Below are 18,225 nucleotides of genomic sequence, written 5' to 3' on the forward strand. Positions count from 1 at the left end.
AGCTGCAACTCATCCAGGCATGTGGGAAGTATTCCATCAGGAATATCCCTCCTGACTTGTGTCTTGTCGACGGTGGAAAGGCTTTGGGGAGTCAGGAGGTGAGACACTGGCCGCAGAATACCCAGCCTCTGACCTGTTCTTGTGGCCACGGTATTTATGTAGCTGAACCAGTTTAGTTTCTGGTCAATGGTGACCCCACAGATGTTGATGGTGGGGGGATATGTCGATGTTAATGCTGTTGAATGTCACGTGGAGGTGGTTAAGACTCTCACTTGGGAGATAGTCATTGCCTGACACCTGTGTGGCACTAATGCTACTTGCCACTGACCAGCCCGAGACTGAATGCCGTCCCGGACTTGCTGCACTCGGGCACGGACTGCTTCATTATCTGGGGAGTTACGAATTGAAGTGAACAGGGAGGGAAGTGCAGTGCTTCGGACCCTGGGCACCTGAAGGCTCAGCCAGCAATGGTGGACCCTCCACCTTTAGCCCTATTAGCCCACCCCGGTACTACTGGGGTCAATCTGCGCTGCACCCCCTCCAAGGCTAAATGATCCTTCCCGAGGTGTGGCCCCAGAACTGGACATTGTTACTGCCCCAGAGGGTATTTGCTGATTCCCAGGAAGGACCGTCCCTCTTACCGAGTCGGGAAGCTCGATGGACGCATCTTTTCCCACAGCCAGCGTCGCAGCAAGTCAACCACAGATCGCAATCGTCGTCGTCCACGCACTCCTTCCCGTAGTTGACATCACACATGGGACCCAGGCGGCTGGGAGAGGGGCAGCTGCTGTTCTCTGTAAGGTAAACCGCAACCCAGATTGGTTTTATGGTCTCCACGGTTATCAACATCCACGTCTGTGGGTGAGGCGGGTTAGATACAGACTGAAGTTCACTCTACACTGTCCCATCAAACACTCCCAGGGCAGGTACAGGGGGTTAGATACAGAGTAAAGCTCCCTCTACACTGTCCCATCACACACTCCCTGGGCAGGTACAGCACGGGGTTAGATACAGAGTAAAGCTCCCTCTACACTGTCCCATCAAACACTCCCAGGGCAGGTACAGGGGGTTAGATACAGAGTAAAGCTCCCTCTACACTGTCCCATCAAACACTCCCAGGGCAGGTACAGGGGTTTAGATGCAGAGTAAAGCTCCCTCTACACTGTCCCATCAAACACTCCCAGGGCAGGTACAGCACGGGGTTAGATACAGAGTAAAGCTCCCTCGACACTGTCCCATCAAACACTCCCAGGGCAGGTACAGGGGGTTAGATACAGAGTAAAGCTCCCTCTACACTGTCCCATCAAACACTCCCAGGGCAGGTACAGCACGGGGTTAGGTACAGAGTAAAGCTCCCTCTACACTGTCCCATCAAACACTCCCAGGGCAGGTACAGGGGGTTAGATACAGAGTAAAGCTCCCTCGACACTGTCCCATCAAACACTCCCAGGGCACGTACAGGGGGTTAGATACAGAGTAAAGCTCCCTCTACACTGTCCCATCAAACACTCCCAGGGCAGGTACAGCACGGGGTTAGATACAGAGTAAAGCTCCCTCGACACTGTCCCATCAAACGCTCCCAGGGCAGGTACAGGGGGTTAGATACAGAGTAAAGCTCCCTCTACACTGTCCCATCAAACACTCCCAGGGCAGGTACAGCACGGGGTTAGATACAGAGTAAAGCTCCCTCTACACTGCCCCATTAACCAATCCTCACCCCCCAAACTGTGGGTCTCCTCACCTCCAAAATTGTGGGTCTCCTCACCCCCCAAACTGTGGGTCTCCTCACCCACCAAACTGTGGGTCTCCTCACCCCCCAAACTGTGGGTCTCCTCAACCCCAAAACTGTGGGTCTCCTCAGCCCCCAAACTGTGGGTCTCCTCACCCCCCAAACTGTGGGACTCCTCACACCCCAAACTGTGGGTCTCCTCACCCCCCCAAACTGTGGGTCTCCTCACCTCCCCCCCTCTCCCAAACTGTAGTTCACCTCACACCCCCCAAACTGTGGGACTCCTCACCTCCCCCCCTCCCCCAAACTGTGGGTCTCCTCACCCCCCAAACCGTGGGTCTCCTCACCTCCTTTGAAGAATTTGAAGACACAGCGTTTGCCACAGCCGGCGTTGCAGCACCTCTGCCAACGGTCGCAGTCCCCGTCTCCCTCACACTCGTCCCCCAGTTTCATGGTGCAAACCTTGCTCAGTGAGCTGATGCTGGGGCACTGTCGTCTTTTGCCTTGTAAAGGAAGACACCCAGAGATGGTTAAAGCACAAGGGACGCTGGGCTTGAGAAACAGCCCGAGAGTACAAACGCAAGGGAGTTATTGTCCAAAGTGTTATAAACCCACTGCTTGGGCCACAGCTGGAGAATGGTGTCCAATTCTGGGCACCGCTAACTTTGGGAAGGATGTGAAGGCCTTGGAGAGGGTGCGGAGGGGATTTACCAGACAGGAACCGGCCACGAGGGACTTCAGTTATGGTAGAATTATGTCACAGGAGGAGGTCAGTTGGCCCGTCATGTCTGTGCCGGTCGACAAAAAGCTATGTGTGAGGGTTTCTGCCTCTACCACGCTTTCAGGCAGTGAGTTCCGCCCCAGACCCCCCCCACCCTCAGGGTGAAAGAAATTGACCTCAACTCCCCTCCAAACTTTCGACCAATTACTTTAAATCGATGCATCCTGGTTATTGACATCTCTGCTAAGAGAAACAGGTCATTCCTATCCACTCTATCAGCCTGGGGACTATCAGACACAGGGGCCTGGGGCCTATCAGATCCAGGGACCCGGGGCCTATCAGATCCAGGAACCGGGGACTATCAGACACAGGGGCCTGGGGACTATCAGACACAGGGGCCTGGGGACTATCAGACACAGGGGCCTGGGGACTATCAGACACAGGGGCCTGGGGACTATCAGACACAGGGGCCTGGGGACTATCAGACACAGGGGCCTGGGGACTATCAGACACAGGGGCCTGGGGACTATCAGACACAGGGGCCTGGGGACTATCAGCCACAGGGGCCTGGGGACTATCAGACACAGGGGCCTGGGGACTATCAGACACAGGGGCCTGGGGACTATCAGACACAGGGGCCTGGGAACTATCAGACACAGGGGCCTGGGGACTATCAGACACAGGGGCCTGGGGACAGTCAGACACAGGGGCCTGAGGCCTATCAGATACAGGGGCCTGGGGCCTATAAGACACAGGGGCCTGGGGCCTATCAGACACAGGGGCCTGGGGACTATCAGACACAGGGGCCTGGGGACTATCAGACACAAGGTACCACAGCCTGGGGACTATCAGATACAAGGTACCACAGCCTGGGGCCTATCAGAAACATGGTCCCACAGCCTGGGGCCTATCAGACACAGGGTCCCACAGCCTGGGGCCTATCAGACACAAGGTACCACAGCCTGGGGCCTATCAGACACAAGGTACCACAGCCTGGGGTCTATCAGACACAAGGTACCACAGCCTGGGGCTTTTCAGACACAGGGTACCACAACCTGGGGTCTATCAGACACAGAGTACCACAGCCTGGGGTCTAGCCTTGTCAGGCAGAGTCCACACTGCTGTCGAGCGTTGGGAGTGTGGCGATGGTGCGAGCTGTGTATTATGGGGCCGCCCTTACTGTGCCAGGAGGAGTAAACACATCGCTTCCCACAACCGACGTCGCAGCACTGCTTCCACGACGAACATTCCTCATCACTGCGGCAAACCTGGCTCGAGTTCCTGGCGCAGATATGCCTCGCCCGGTATGAATCGGGGCATTCGTCTTCTTCATCTGCAAGAGGAAGTTGTATTTTACAGGAGGTGGGGGTTACACAGCACAAAACAGGTTAGTGTCGGAGGGGCAGTACAGACAACGCTGTCGGAGGGGCAGTACTGAGGGACCGCCATACTGCGCTGACAAGAGGGGCAGTACTTAGGGAGCGCTGTACTGCGTTGTCGGAGGGGCAGTACTGAAGAGAACTGCACTGCGCTGTCGGAGGGGTGGAACTGAGGGAGAGTCGCACTGTCGGAGGGGGCGGTACTGAGGGGGCGCCGCACTGTCGGAGGGGCAGTACTGAGGGAGCACCGCCCTGCACTGTCGGAGGGGCAGTACTGAGGGAGAACTGCACTGTCGGAGGGGCGGTACTGAGGGAGCGGCGCACTGTCGGAGGGGCAGTACTGAGGGAGCGCTGCACTGTCGGAGGGGCAGTACTGAGGGGGGTGCCACACTGTCGGAGGGTCAGTACTGAGGGAGCGCTGCACTGTCGGAGGTGCAGTACTGAGGGAGCGCCGCACTGCGCTGTCGGAAGGGCAGTACTGAGGGAGCGCCGCACTGCGCTGTCGGAAGGGCAGTACTGAGGGAGCGCTGTACTGCGCTGTAGGAGGGGGAGTACTGAGGGAGCACCGCACTGCACTGTCGGAGTGGCAGTACTGAGGGGGGGGTGCACTGCACTGTCGGACGGGCAGTACTGAGGGAGCGTTGCACTGTCGGAGGGGCAGTACTGAGGGGGGGGCGCACGGTCGGAGGGGGAGTACTGAGGGAGCACCGCACTGCACTGTCGGAGTGGCAGTACTGAGGGGGGGTCGCACTGTTGGGAGTGGCAGTACTGAGGGAGCGTTGCACTGTTGGGAGTGGCAGTACTGAGGGAGCGTTGCACTGTTGGGAGTGGCAGTACTGAGCGAGCGTTGCACTGTCGGAGTAGCAGTACTGAGGGAGCGTTGCACTGTTGGGAGTGGCAGTACTGAGGGAGCGTTGCACTGTTGGGAGTGGCAGTACTGAGGGAGCGTTGCACTGTCGGAGGGGCAGTACTGAGGCAGCGTTGCACTGTTGGAGTGGCAGTACTGAGGGAGCATTGCACTGTTGGAGGGGCAGTACTGAGGGAGCGTTGCACTGTTGGAGGGGCAGTACTGAGGGAGCGTTGCACTGTTGGAGGGGTTGTCATTCGGCTGTGTCGTCAAGCCGAGAAACCGTCTGAGCTCTCCATCCCCCTCGCCCGTTGCCCAGTCCAGCCGTTTCGCTCCTTACCCATGTCTGTGAAACTGGCGACACAGATTTTTCCGCATTTGGTGTCACAGCAGGTCTGCCAACTGTCACAATCGTTGTCCCCGCTGCACTGGTCCCCGAGCTTCAGGTCACACATCGGAGCGAGCCGGTAGGGGGCTGGACAGGTGTCGTCCTCTGGAACACAGAAATCAGGGGTCAGTCAGGAACCGAGAACCTTCCAGCTCCGGCTGATGGAGAGGGTCTTCCTCGGGACCCTCCCTAATCCTTCCGGACCGCCGTAATGCAGGGTCTGCCTCTGGACCCACCCTAATCTTTTGGGACAGCCCTAATCGAGAGTGTCCCTCGGGCCCCCGTAATTCTTCCGGACCACCTAATCGAGGGACTCGCTCGGTATGCCCCGAATCGAGGGTCTCCAGAATCGAGGGACTCGCTCGGTATGCCCCGAACGTGGGGAGTCCCTCGGTACCCCCTAATCGAGGGACTCCCTCGGTAGCCCCCTAATCGAGGATTAAGAAGGATCCATGTAATCGGGGATCAATGGCGAGGCAGCTTGGCCCAGGCTCCATCCCGGGCCTAGTGCTGAGTTAGCCTGATCTCTCACACCCGGTGTGGGACTGAGCCCCCCACACACACATACACAGAGCAGGAAAGGTCCAGGCTCCATCCCGAGCCTAGTTCAAGGGTCCAGGAGATGGAGTCCGATCATCACAGACCCTTGGAAACACTCACTGGCCATGAAGAAGCGGGGAACACATCTCTTTCCACAGTCGGCGTCACAGCACGAGGACCAGGCCAGGCAGTCAGCATCACTCTCACACATGGCTCCCAGCCTCATCTCGCAGAAGGAGTCCAATCGGCTGGAGGCTGGGCACTGGGTCGCTGCAAGATACAAGGTGGTAGTGAGATAGAGAGAAGCAGGGCCAGTGTCCACCTCACTGTCCCATCAAACACTCCCAGGGCACGTACAGGGGGTTAGATACAGACTAAAGCTCCCTCTACACTGTCCCATCAAACACTCTCAGGGCAGGTGCAGCACAGGGTTAGATACAGAGTAAAGCTCCCTCTACACTGTACCATCAAACACTCCCAGGGCAGGTACAGCACGGGATTAGATACAGAGTAAAGCTCCCTCTACACTGTACCATCAAACACTCCCAGAGCAGGTACAGCACAGGGTTAGATACAGAGAAAAGCTCCCTCTACACTGTCCCATCAAACACTCCCAGAGCAGGTACAGCACAGGGTTAGATACAGAGTAAAGCTCCCTCTACACTGTACCATCAAACACTCCCAGGGCAGGTACAGGGGGTTCGATTCAGAGTAAAGCTCCCTCTGCACTGTACCATCAAACACTCCCAGAGCAGGTACAGCACAGGGTTAGATACAGAGTAAAGCTCCCTCTACACTGTACCATCAAACACTCCCAGGGCAGGTACAGGGGGTCAGATGCAGAGTAAAGGTCCCTCTACACTGTCCCATCAAACACTCGCAGGGCAGGTACAGCACGGGGTTAGATACAGAGTAAAGCTCCCACTACACTGACCCATCAAACACTTCCAGGGCAGGTACAGGGGGTTAGATATAGAGTAAAGCTCCCTCTGCACTGTCCCATCAAACACTCCCAGGGCAGGTACAGCTCAGGTTAGATACAGAGTAAAGCTTCCTCGACACTGTCCCATCACACACTCCCTGGGCAGGTACAGCACAGGTTAGATATAGAGTAAAGCTCCCTCTGCACTGTCCCATCAAACACTCCCAGGGCAGGTACAGCACAGGTTAGATACAGAGTAAAGCTCCCTCTACACTGTCCCATCACACACTCCCAGGGCAGGTACAGCACAGGTTAGATACAGAGTAAAGCTCCCTCGACACTGTCCCATTACACACTCCCTGGGCAGGTACAGCTCAGGTTAGATACAGAGTAAAGCTTCCTCGACACTGTCCCATCACACACTCCCAGAGCAGGTACAGCACAGGTTAGATACGGAGTAAACTCTTACCTCTGGTGAGGAACTTAGGGACACATCTGTTTCCACAACTAGCGTCGCAACAAGTCTGCCAACCCTCACAGCTGCTGTCGTTGTTGCACTGGGTGTTGAAGCTCATCGTACAGATGTGGGTCATTCTGGAAGGTTCCGGGCATCTCCGTTCACGCCCTGTGGAAAGAACATGATCGGTCAGTGCTGCTCGCCATCGATTGATCACTCCCTGACCGAGCTGGGGCTAGAGGTGGGCACCGGAGGGCTTGGGCGTGTCGACAGTGCCTGCCCCACTGACCCCGTCAAAGAGAGAGAGGGGCCTCCATCTCTTCTGGCCCTGGGATTTGACTCCAGGTGCCCAGTGGACGAGAGGACACCGTGCTCCCACCCAGTTCCTCCGTCAGTTTGGTCCCCTTCCCTGTAAACCTACCTTGGACTGGAGGCCACGGAGGTTCACTAGACCGATTCCTGGGGTGAGAGGGTTGTCCTATAAGAACATAAGAAATAGGTGCAGGAGTAGGCCATACGGCCTCTCGAGCCTGCTGCTCAATTTAATACGATCATGGCTGATCCGATCATGGACACAGCTCCACTTCCCTGCCCGTCCCCTTATCCCCTTATCGGTTAAGAAACTGTCTCTCTCTGTCTTAAATTTATTCAATGTCCCAACTTCCATAGCTCTCTGAGGCAGCGAATCCCACAGATTTACAACTCTCTGAGAGAAGAAATTCCTCCTCATCTCAGTTTTAAATGGGCGGCCCCTTATTCTAAGATTATGACCCCTAGTTCTAGTCTCCCCCAGCAGTGGAAACATCCTCTCTGCATCCACCTTGTCAAGCCCCATCATAATCTTATATGTTTCGGTAAGATCACCTCTCATTCTTCTGAATTCCAATCAGTAGAGGCCCAACCTACTCAACCTTTCCTCATAAGTCAAACCCCTCATCTATGGAATCAACCGAGTGAACCTTCTCTGAACTGCCTCCAAAGCAAGTATATCCTTTCGTAAATATGGAAAACTAAACTGTGCGCAGTACTCCAGGTGTGGCCTCACCAATACCCTGTATAACTGTAGCAAGACTTCCCTGTTTTTATGGCCCATCCCCTTTGCAATAAAGGCCAAGATTCCACTGGATTTCCTGATGAAGAGGGATTGAGTAGATTGGGCCTATACTCTTCTGGGGTTTCGGAGAATGAGAGGTTATTGAAACGTATACATTTCTGAGAGGGGATTGACAGGGTAGATGCAGGGATAATGTTTCACCCTGGAGAGTGTAGAACCAGGAGTCACACAGTCTCAGGATAAGGGGTCGGCCATTTAGGACTGAGGATAAATTTCTTCACTCAGAGAGTGGTGAACCTTTGGAATTCTCGACCCTAGAGGGCTGTGTAGGCTCAGTCATTGAGTATATTCAAGAAGCAGATCACTCGATTCTTGGACACAATGTGAATCGAGGGATATGGGGACAGAGCGGGAAAGTGGACTTGCGGTAGAAAATCGGCCATGATCTTATGCAATGGCGGAGAAGGCTGGTGTGGCCGAATGGCCGAGCCCTGCTCTAATTCTTACATTCTTCGGTTCTTATATCAGACAGACAGGTGCCCCTCTATCTCCTCAGAGTCTGGGATTTGACCTTCGGGAGCCACAGGGTGGAGGGTCACAGTTCCCGAAGCGGACAGGGATACACACAGTTGGGTTTGATGCCTGTAATCTGGAGCTCGTTCCCCCACCCCCAGTTCCCCCTCTCCGCCCTCCATCACCAGGTGTTTGGGGGCCGGGGGAGGGGGGCAAAGACCCGATCGGTTAGCTTACCCTTGCCGGAGAACGAGTGGACACATCGGTTGCCACAGCTGGTGTTACAGCAGGTCTGCCAGGCGTAGCAGTCGTCGTCGTCATCGCACACCTCCCCGAACTTCAGTTCGCACATGAAGGAGAGTCGCTGCGGGGCAGGGCAGTTACCGGCAGTCTGATCTGGAGAAAGGACAGGCAAGAGCTGGGAATGGGTGGGATTGAGGATTGCAGCACCGGGGCGTCTCTGGCGTGCTGAGCAACTGAGGAACAGGAGGCCTATTCAGCCCCTCGGCCTGTTACACATGAACAGGAGGCCTATTCAGCCCCTCGGGCCGGTTACACAGGAACAGGAGGCCCATTCAGCCCCTCGGGCCTGTTACACAGGAACAGGAGGAGATCCATTCAGCCTCTTGATCTTTTACACAGGAATAGGAGGAGGCCCATTCGGCACTTCGAGCCTGTTACACAGGAACAGGAGGAGGTCCATTCAGCCCCTCGGACCTGTTACACAGGAACAGGCGGCCCATTCAGCCCGTCGGGCCTGTTACACAGGAACAGGAGGCCCATTCGGCCCCTCGAGCCTGTAACACAGGAACAGGAGGCCCATTCAGTCCTCAGAATCTGTTACCATAGAAAATAAAAATAGGTCACCTTGGACGTCCCAAACCGCTTTACAGCCAATGAAGTACATATTGAAGTGGAGTCACGGTTGTAATGTGGGAAATGCGGCAGCCAATTTGCGCACAGCAGGCTCCCACTAACAGCAACGTGATTATGACCCAGATAATCTGTTTTAGTGATGTTGATTGAAGGATAGATATTGGTCAGCACCAAAGAGTAGTTACTCAACGGGATACAAGGCCTAGTTTGGGCAACCTGTGAGGCTGCTGGGAGCAGGGGCCAATCAGTCCCAGGCTGCTGGGGTCAGGGACCTATCAGTCCCAGGCTGCTGGGAGCAGGGGCCTATCAGTCCCAGGCTGCTGGGGTCAGGGGCCTATCAGTCCCAGGCTGCAGGGAGCAGGATCCTATCGGTCCCAGGCTGCTGGGGTAAGGGGCCTATCGGTCCCAGGCTGCCGGGACTGTGGTTCTGCTTTTCTTTGATCTGAGGCAGTCGGGTTCTTTGCTGGACAGACTGACCACGTGGCTTTACCTGCCAATGCCGCAGTCTGGCCCTGCCCCATGAAGGAGTGGACACATCTCCTGCCACAGGAAGTCTGGCAACACCGCTTCCACTTCCCGCAATCCCCATCCTCCTCACAGGACTCGCTGCGATTCGTTTCGCACACTCGTTCCAGTCTGGACACAGCAGGGCATTCCTTGGCATTCCACTCTGCGAAAGCAAGGGTTTGAGTTAGGGGTGGTAACAGGAAATACAGAGAGAGAGTGAGAGACAAAGAAGAGAGAGAGAGAGAGAGAGAGAGAGAGAGAGACTGCTGAGTGGGAGAGAGTAAGAGGGAGAGAGAGAGAGAGAGAGAGAGATAGAGAGGGAGAGACAGAGGGAGAGACAGAGAGAGTGACAGAGAAAGAGAGGGAACGTTTGCATGTGTATATGCAGTAAAAAAAATGCACCAGTACCTGTTTGGCAGGAAATTTGAGCTGGAGACAGATCACAAACCCCCAACGTCCCTTTTGGCCGACAACAAGGCCATAAATGCAAATGCGTCGGCCCGCATACAGAGGTGGGCATTCACGTTAGTCGCCTATGACTATACAATTCGGCACAGACCGGGCACTGAAAACTGCGCCGATGCACTCAGCAGGCTCCCACTTGCCACCACCGAGGGGGCAACCGAGCATGCTGTTGAGATGGTCATGGCTGTTGAAGCTTTTGAAAGCGAAGACTCACCCGTGACAGCCCGTCAGATCAAAGTCTGGACAAATAGAGACCCGCTACTGTCTTCAGTCAAGAAATGTGTCCTGAATGGGGACTGGGCAGCCACATACGGGGCATGCCCCGAGGCATTTAAACAATTTCACAGGCGCAAGGATGAACTCTCGATTCAGGCCGATTGCCTACTATGGGGAAACCGAGTAGTCATGCCCCAGATGTGCAAAGAGGCGTTCATCCGAGAACTCCACAATGAGCACCTGGACATTGTCATGATGAAGGCAATTGCCAGGTCACACGTTTGGTGGCCAGGGATAGATGCAGACTTGGAACTTTGTGTTCGTAGGTGCAACACGTGTGCCCAGCTGGGCAATGCGCCCAGGGATGCCCCCCTTCGCCCCTGGTCCTGGCCCGCCAAGCTATGGTTACGCATCCATGTGGACAACGCAGGTCCTTTCATGGGAAAAATGTTTTTGGTTGTAGTAGACGCCTACTCCAAATGGATCGAGTGTGACATTCTCAATTCAAGCACATCCTCTGCCACGGTAGAAAGTCTACGGGCAATGTTCACCGCCCATGGTCTACCGGATGTCTTGGTCAGCGACAATGGCCCGTGCTTTACAAGCATTGAATTCCAGGACTTCATGGCAGGAAATGGTATCAACCATGTTAGAACGGCACCGTTCAAGCGGCCTCAAACGGCCAGACGGAACGAGCAGTGCAGATAATCAAACAGGGGATGCTCAGAATCCAAGGGGGTTCCCTACAAAGCCGCTTATCACGCCGCCTGCTGGCCAATAGATCCCGACCACACTCGCTCACAGGGGTTCCACCCGCAGAGCTGCTTCTGAAAAGGACGCTAAAAACCAGGTTATCCCTTATACACCCCACCGTGAAAGAAATTGTTGAGAGCAGGCGCCGATCACAATGTGACTACCATGACGGGAATGCGAGGGCGCGATGTATTATGTCTTTGTCCTCAACTATGCTGCAGGGCCCAAATGGCTCACAGGCAATGTGATTGTCAAAGAGGGGAATAGGATTCTGGTAGTTAAACTTACCAATGGACAAATCTGCCACAGACACGTGGATCAAACAAAAAGGAGGTTCAGCAACCCCATAGAAGCAGAGAAAGAACACGACGTAGAGTTTACTCCACCACAGGTGACCGAACACAAGAACCAAGTGAAGAAGAGCCCAGTCACTGTGGGCAGTCCGGACAGGCCTGAGGCACCGCAAACAGCAGACACTCAGGCCAGCGCCCAACAACCGGAGCCCCAACTCAGGCGCTCTATAAGGGAGCGTAAACCACCAGAGAGACTGAACCTGTGATCTCAATAAGACTTTGCGGGGGGAGGTGATGTCATGTATTCAACTGTCATTGTAACCCATGTATAAACTGACCTAAGTTGTACACCGTGAGAACACTGACCACTAGGTGGTGAACTTGTGGGAGACACTCCTAACCTGGACTTTCAGGTATAAAAAGGGAAGCTCCACCCATCTTCTCCACTTCAGTGCTGGCGAATAAAGGTTACTGGTCACAGAGTGACCTTCTCTCTAGTATGGGCCTCGTGTGCATTTGTACTTTATAGTAAGGACATACTAGAGTGAGAGACAGAAAGAGAGGGAGAGAGACAGAGAGGGAGCGAGAGAGAGGAGTGAGAGACAGAGAGGGAGAGACAGACAGCCAAAGAGAGTGACAGAGAGAGAGAGAGAGAGAGAGCGAGAGAGTCAGAGAGCGAGTCAGAGGGAGAGCGAGACAGGGAGAGAGAGGTCGAGATAGAGAAAGTGATAGAGAGAGACAGAGAGGGATAAAGAGGGAGAGACAGAGTGAGAAAGTAGGACAGAGAGGGAGAAAGAGCAAGAGACAGATACAATGAGTGAGAGTGAGAGGGAGAGAGAGAGAGAGAGTCAGAGACCAAGTCGGAGGGAGAGCGAGACAGGGAGCGAGAAGCCGAGATGGAGAAAGTGATAAAGAGAGACAGAGAGGGATAAAGAGGGAGAGACAGAGTGAGAAAGTAGGACAGAGAGGGAGAAAGAGCAAGAGACAGATACAATGAGTGAGAGGGAGAGAGAGAGAGAGAGCGAAAGGGAGAGAGAGAGTCAGAGACCAAGTCGGAGGGAGAGCGAGACAGGGAGCGAGAAGCCGAGATGGAGAAAGTGATAAAGAGATACAGAGAGGGATAAAGAAGGAGAGACAGAGTGAGAAAGTCGGACAGAGAGGGAGAAAGAGCAAGAGACAGATACAATGAGTGAGAGGGAGAGAGAGAGAGAGTGAGAGGGAGAGAGAGAGTCCGAGAGCAAGTCAGAGGGAGAGCGAGACAGAGAGAGAGAGGCCAAGATGGAGAAAGTGATAGAGAGAGACAGAGAGGGATAAAGAGGGAGAGACAGAGTGATAAAGTTGGACAGAGAGGGAGAAAGAGCAAGAGATAGATGTAGTGAGTGAGAGGAAGAGAGAGAGAGAGAGAGGCCCATCCCGAGACCTGAACAGACCTGTCGAGGGTTTAGACGAGGAACTCCCTCCATGGAACTTTCCGAAGAAGGATGGGACACATCGCTTCTGACAACCAGCGTCACAGCAGGTTTGGGAACCGTCGCAATCTCCATCTTCCTCACACACCTTCCCGAACGTGGAGTTACACACACGAGCCAGAAGATCCGGGCGTGGACAGCTGCCATCCTCTGCACCCGAGAGAGAGAGCGAGACAGCACAGCTTGGGTTAGATACAGAGTAAAGCTCCCTCTACACTGTCCCATCAAACACTCCCAGGGCAGGTCCAGGGGGTTAGATACAGAGTAAAGCTCCCTCTACACTGTCCCATCAAAACACTCCCAGGCAGGTACAGCATGGGTTAGATACAGAGTAAAGCTCCCTCGGCACTGTCCCATCAAACACTCCCAGGGCAGGTACAGCACGGGGTTAGATACAGAGTAAAGCTCCCTCTGTACTGTCCCATCAAAACACTCCCAGGGCAGGTACAGCATGGGTTAGATACAGAGTAAAGCTCCCTCGGCACTGTCCCATCAAACACTCCCAGGGCAGGTACAGCATGGGTTAGATACAGAGTAAAGCTCCCTCGGCACTGTCCCATCAAACACTCCCAGGGAAGGTACAGCACGGGGTTAGATACAGAGTAAAGCTCCTTCTACACTGTCCCATCAAACAATTCCAGGGCAGGTACAGCACGGGGTGAGATACAGAGTAAAGCTCCCTCTACACTGTCCCCAACAAACACTCCCAGAGCAGGTACAGGGGGTTAGATACAGAGTAAAGCTCCTTCTGCACAGTCCCATGAAACAATTCCAGGGCAGGTACAGCATGGGGTTAGATACAGAGTAAAGCTCCCTCTACACTGTCCCATCAAACACTCCCAGGGCAGGTACAGCACCGTATTAGATACAGAGTAAAGCTCCCTCTACACTGTCCCATCAAACACTCACAGGGCAGGTACAGCATGGGGTTAGGTACAGAGTAAAGCTCAGACAGTTATACTCACCTCCTCTGAAACTCTTGAAGACACACCGGGCCCCGCAGGGCGTTGGGCAGCACGTCTGCCACCTGCCGCAGTGACTCTCGCCCTCACACGCTTCCCCCATGGTCGAATTGCAGACAAATTTCAACCTGCTGGCGGGAGAGCACTTCCCGGGTTTGTCCCCTGCAAAGCCAAAAATTGGATGTCACAGGACGGGCAAGTGGTGCGGCTTCCCGACGTGCATTCCCGCGCTGGCTTCAGACCTTGAGCCCTGGGGACTATCAGTCCCTGACCCCTGGGGACTATTAGTCCCTGACCCCTGGGGCCTATCAGACCCTAACCCCTGGGGCCAATCAGACCCTGACCCCTGGGGCCAATCAGACACTGACCCCTGGGGCCAATCAGACCCTGACCCCTGGGGCCAATCAGACCCTGACCCCTGGGGTCTAACAGACCCTGACCCCTGGGGCCAATCTGACACTGACCCCTGGGGACTATCAGACCCTGACCCCTGGGGCCTATCAAGCACTGACCCCTGGGGCCTATCAGACACTGACCCCTGGGGCCTATCAGATTCTGACCCATGGAGCCTGGGGCCTATCGGACTCTCCCTCGGACTTGCCTCACCTTGTGTGAACGAGTAGACACATTTTTTGCCACACCCAATATCGCAGCACTGTTTATGGGCAGTGCAATCATCATCGTCCTCACAAGACTGGGTGAAATTCTTCTTGCACAGAAATGTCACTTTGGAAAGTTCCGGGCATTTCTTTTGTTTCACTAAATAAAACAGAATTTAAAATGAGTTAAATGGCTGAGGAGGCAAAATTTGTAAAACCCCAACACTGTCCCATCGAACACTCCCAGGACGGGTACAGGGGGTTAGATACAGAGTAAAGCTCCCTCTACACTGTCCCATCAAACACTCCCAGGGCAGGTATAGGGGGTTAGATACAGAGTAAAGCTCCCTCTACACTGTCCCATCAAACACTCCCAGGGCAGGTATAGCACGGGTTTAGATACACAGTAAAGTGTCATGTGTGTAAGACTTGCCACCAGCGGGTGCACCTGTGGGAGACCCAAGTGTCACTTGCACACCCTGAGCAAGCAGGTATAAAAGGCAGTCTACCATGCTGCTTCCTCACTCTGGAGTTACAATAAAGAGACCAAGGTCACAACAGTTTGAGCTACAGATATACAGTCTTGTGGAATAATGTGAAGATAACAATTGGCGATGAGTAACACATCACGAACTTTCACGCGGTTATGGCTGCTGTTGGAATTCCTGAGAGATTTCTTGAGGGTGATGATTGGGAAGCCATCGTTGAGCTTCTTGACCAGTACTTCGTGGCCAACGAGCTGGAAAAGGAAGAAACCACGGTCAAGCGCAGGGCGATTCACCTCACTGTTTGCGGGTCCACGATATATGGCTTCATCAAAAATCTGCTGACACTGACAAACCCAACAGACAAGATATATGAAGAGTTGTGCACGCTGGTTCGGGAACACCTCAAGCCGAAGGAGAGCATCTTGGCCAGGTATCGCTTTTACACGCACCATCGGTCCGAGGGCCAGGACGTGGCGAGCTATTTCGCCGACCTACGACTCCTTGCGGGACTGTGCGTATTTGCTGCATTTTTGGGGGAAGTGTTGCGGGACTTTTTCGTGCTTGGAATCGGCCATGAGGTCATTCTTCGCAAACTGCTGTCTGCCGAATCCCTAGATCTGAGCAAGGCCATCACGGTAGCCCAGGCTTTTATGTCCACGAACTATAGCACTAAACAGATATCTTCACAGCATCGAAACTCACCGGCAAGTACTGTGCATAAAATAACGCCTTCAGCAGGCAGAACTGTACATGGCAGGGCCTACACGCTCGCAGAGGCCAGACCTAGGGTGAGTCAAGAGTCCGCTGTGGGGCGTGAATGCGAATCCATTAGCACCATGTTTGCGTTGCCGGGGTAATCACAGAGCCCATCAATGCCGATTCAAGCACGACATGTGCAAGGACTGTGGAACAATGGGGCACCTCCAGCGAAGGTGCAGACGTGCTGCGACTCACCACGTGGCAGAGTCGGCAGAAGATGACCGATCCGGCGTGGATCACGCTGAACGAGTAAGAGAGGCAACTCAACCCGAGGCTGAAGAGGAAGTGTATGGGGTATACACCTTCACCACCAAAAGCCCTCCGATAATGTTAAAAATCAAATTAAACGGCAGTCCAGTTTCTATGGAATTGGACATGGGGGCGAGTCAATCAATTATGAGCCAGAAGGCTTTTGAGAAACTGTCGGTCAACAAGGCACAAAGGCCAAATCTAAGTCTGATCCACACCAAGCTGCACACTTACACCAAAGAGCTCATACCAGTCATTAGCAGTGCGGCAGTGAAGGTATTGTACGATGGAGCTGTGCATGATTTACCACTTTGGATTGTACCAGGCGATGGCCCAACTCTGATCGGCAGAAGCTGGCTAGGAAAGATCCGATGAAACTGGGACGACATCAAGTCACTGTCTTCGGTGGATGACGCCTCGTGCGCCCAAGTGCTAAACAAATTCCCGTCATTATTCGAGCCAGGCATCGGCAACTTCACAAGCGCCAAAATGCAGATCCATCTAGTCCCTGATGCACGTGCATCACAAGGTCCAAGCGGTTCCATACATAATGCGAGAGAAAGTCGAGATCGAGCTGGACAGACTTCAACGAGAAGGGGTCATATTGCCAGTCGAGTTCAACGAGTGGGCCAGTCCAATTGTTCCGGTGTTGCAAAACGACGGGACGATCAGAAACTGCGGAGACTACAAGGTAATGATCAAAAGAGTCTCGTTACAGGACCAGTACCCACTACCCAAAGCGGATGACCTGTTCGCTACGCTGGCAGGGGGGAAGTTGTTCACCAAGCTGGATCTAACCTCTGCTTACATGACACAGGAGCTGGCTGAACCTTTGAAAAAATTGGCGTGCCTCAACACACACAAAGGACTGTTCATATACCACAGGTGCCCCTCTGGGATTCGCTAGGCTGCGGCCATCTTCCAGACGAACATGGAGAGTCTGCTGAAATCGGTTCCGCGCACCGTGGTGTTTCAAGACGACATCGTATTCATTGGCCGCAACAACACTGCACACTTGCACAACCTTGAAGAGGTTCTCAAGCGACTGGACAGAGTGAGACTCAGGCTGAAACGCTCCAAGTGTGTTTTCCTGGCGCCAGAGGTCGAATTTCTGGGGAGAAGGATTGCGGCGGACAGCATCAGACCCACGGACTCCAAGACAGAGGCCATCAGGGATGCACCGATACCACAGAATGTGAAGGAGCTGCGTTCGTTCCTGGGACTCCTCAACTATTTTCCGAACTTTCTACCGGGGTTGAGCACTTTGCTGGAACCACTGCATTTATTGCTACGTAAGGGTGACAACTGGGTTTGGGGTATATCTCAAGAGACAGCCTTTAACAAGGCCAGAAACCTGCTACGTTCTAACAAGTTACTTGTATTGTATGACTTGTATTGTATGTTTAGTACTAAGCTTGTGATGCATCTTCGTACGGGGTTGGTTGTGTGTTACAGTAAGCCAATGGGTCAGGCAAACTGCAACCGGTTGCATATGCGTCCAGAGGCTTATGTAAGGCTGAAAGAGCCAACAGTGTGGTTGAGAAAGAAGCATTAGCATGCGTATACGGAGTTAAGAAAATGCACCAATACCCATTTGGACTCCGGTTCGAGATCGAAACTGACCACAAGCCGCTCATTTTGTTGTTCTCAGAAAGCAAAGGTATTAACACCTTCGTCCCGCATCCAAAGATGGGCACTAACGTTATCTGTGTATGATTATGTCATCCGCCACAGACCAGGCACTGAGAACTGTGCGGATGCCCTCAGTTGGCGACCATTGCCCACCACCGGGGTGGAAATGGTGCAACCCGCAGACTTGCTTCTTGTAATGGATGCTTTTGAGAGCGAGGGGTCACCCGTCACGACTTGTCAGATCAGGACCTGGACTAGCCTGGACCCGGTGCTATCACTAGTAAAACGCTGCGCCCTCAATGGGAGCTGGTCGGCGGTTCCAGGGGAAATGCAAGACGAAATTAAGCTGTGCCACCGACGCAAGGATGAAATGTCCATCCATTCGGACTGTCTCCAATGGGGGAATC

General features: G+C 53.9%; 1 protein-coding gene across 1 annotated transcript in view; it reads right to left on the bottom strand.

Annotated features, from left to right (window-relative positions):
• LOC139250220 (uncharacterized) overlaps positions 1-18,225 on the bottom strand; it is a gene marked incomplete at its 5' end in the record, with an annotated part of 267,845 nt that overhangs the window by 85,532 nt on the left and 164,088 nt on the right. The window contains 11 exons of the mRNA XM_070872713.1: positions 642-794; positions 2,077-2,232; positions 3,631-3,783; positions 5,017-5,169; positions 5,725-5,874; positions 6,996-7,151; positions 8,788-8,946; positions 9,917-10,096; positions 13,091-13,279; positions 14,095-14,253; positions 14,698-14,850. Of these exons, the coding sequence (XP_070728814.1) occupies positions 642-794; positions 2,077-2,232; positions 3,631-3,783; positions 5,017-5,169; positions 5,725-5,874; positions 6,996-7,151; positions 8,788-8,946; positions 9,917-10,096; positions 13,091-13,279; positions 14,095-14,253; positions 14,698-14,850 (1,761 nt within the window). The remainder of the gene's footprint in view (positions 1-641; positions 795-2,076; positions 2,233-3,630; positions 3,784-5,016; positions 5,170-5,724; positions 5,875-6,995; positions 7,152-8,787; positions 8,947-9,916; positions 10,097-13,090; positions 13,280-14,094; positions 14,254-14,697; positions 14,851-18,225) is intronic.

Source organism: Pristiophorus japonicus, unplaced genomic scaffold, assembly GCF_044704955.1.
Source record: "Pristiophorus japonicus isolate sPriJap1 unplaced genomic scaffold, sPriJap1.hap1 HAP1_SCAFFOLD_351, whole genome shotgun sequence".
Lineage (NCBI taxonomy): Eukaryota > Metazoa > Chordata > Chondrichthyes > Pristiophoridae > Pristiophorus > Pristiophorus japonicus.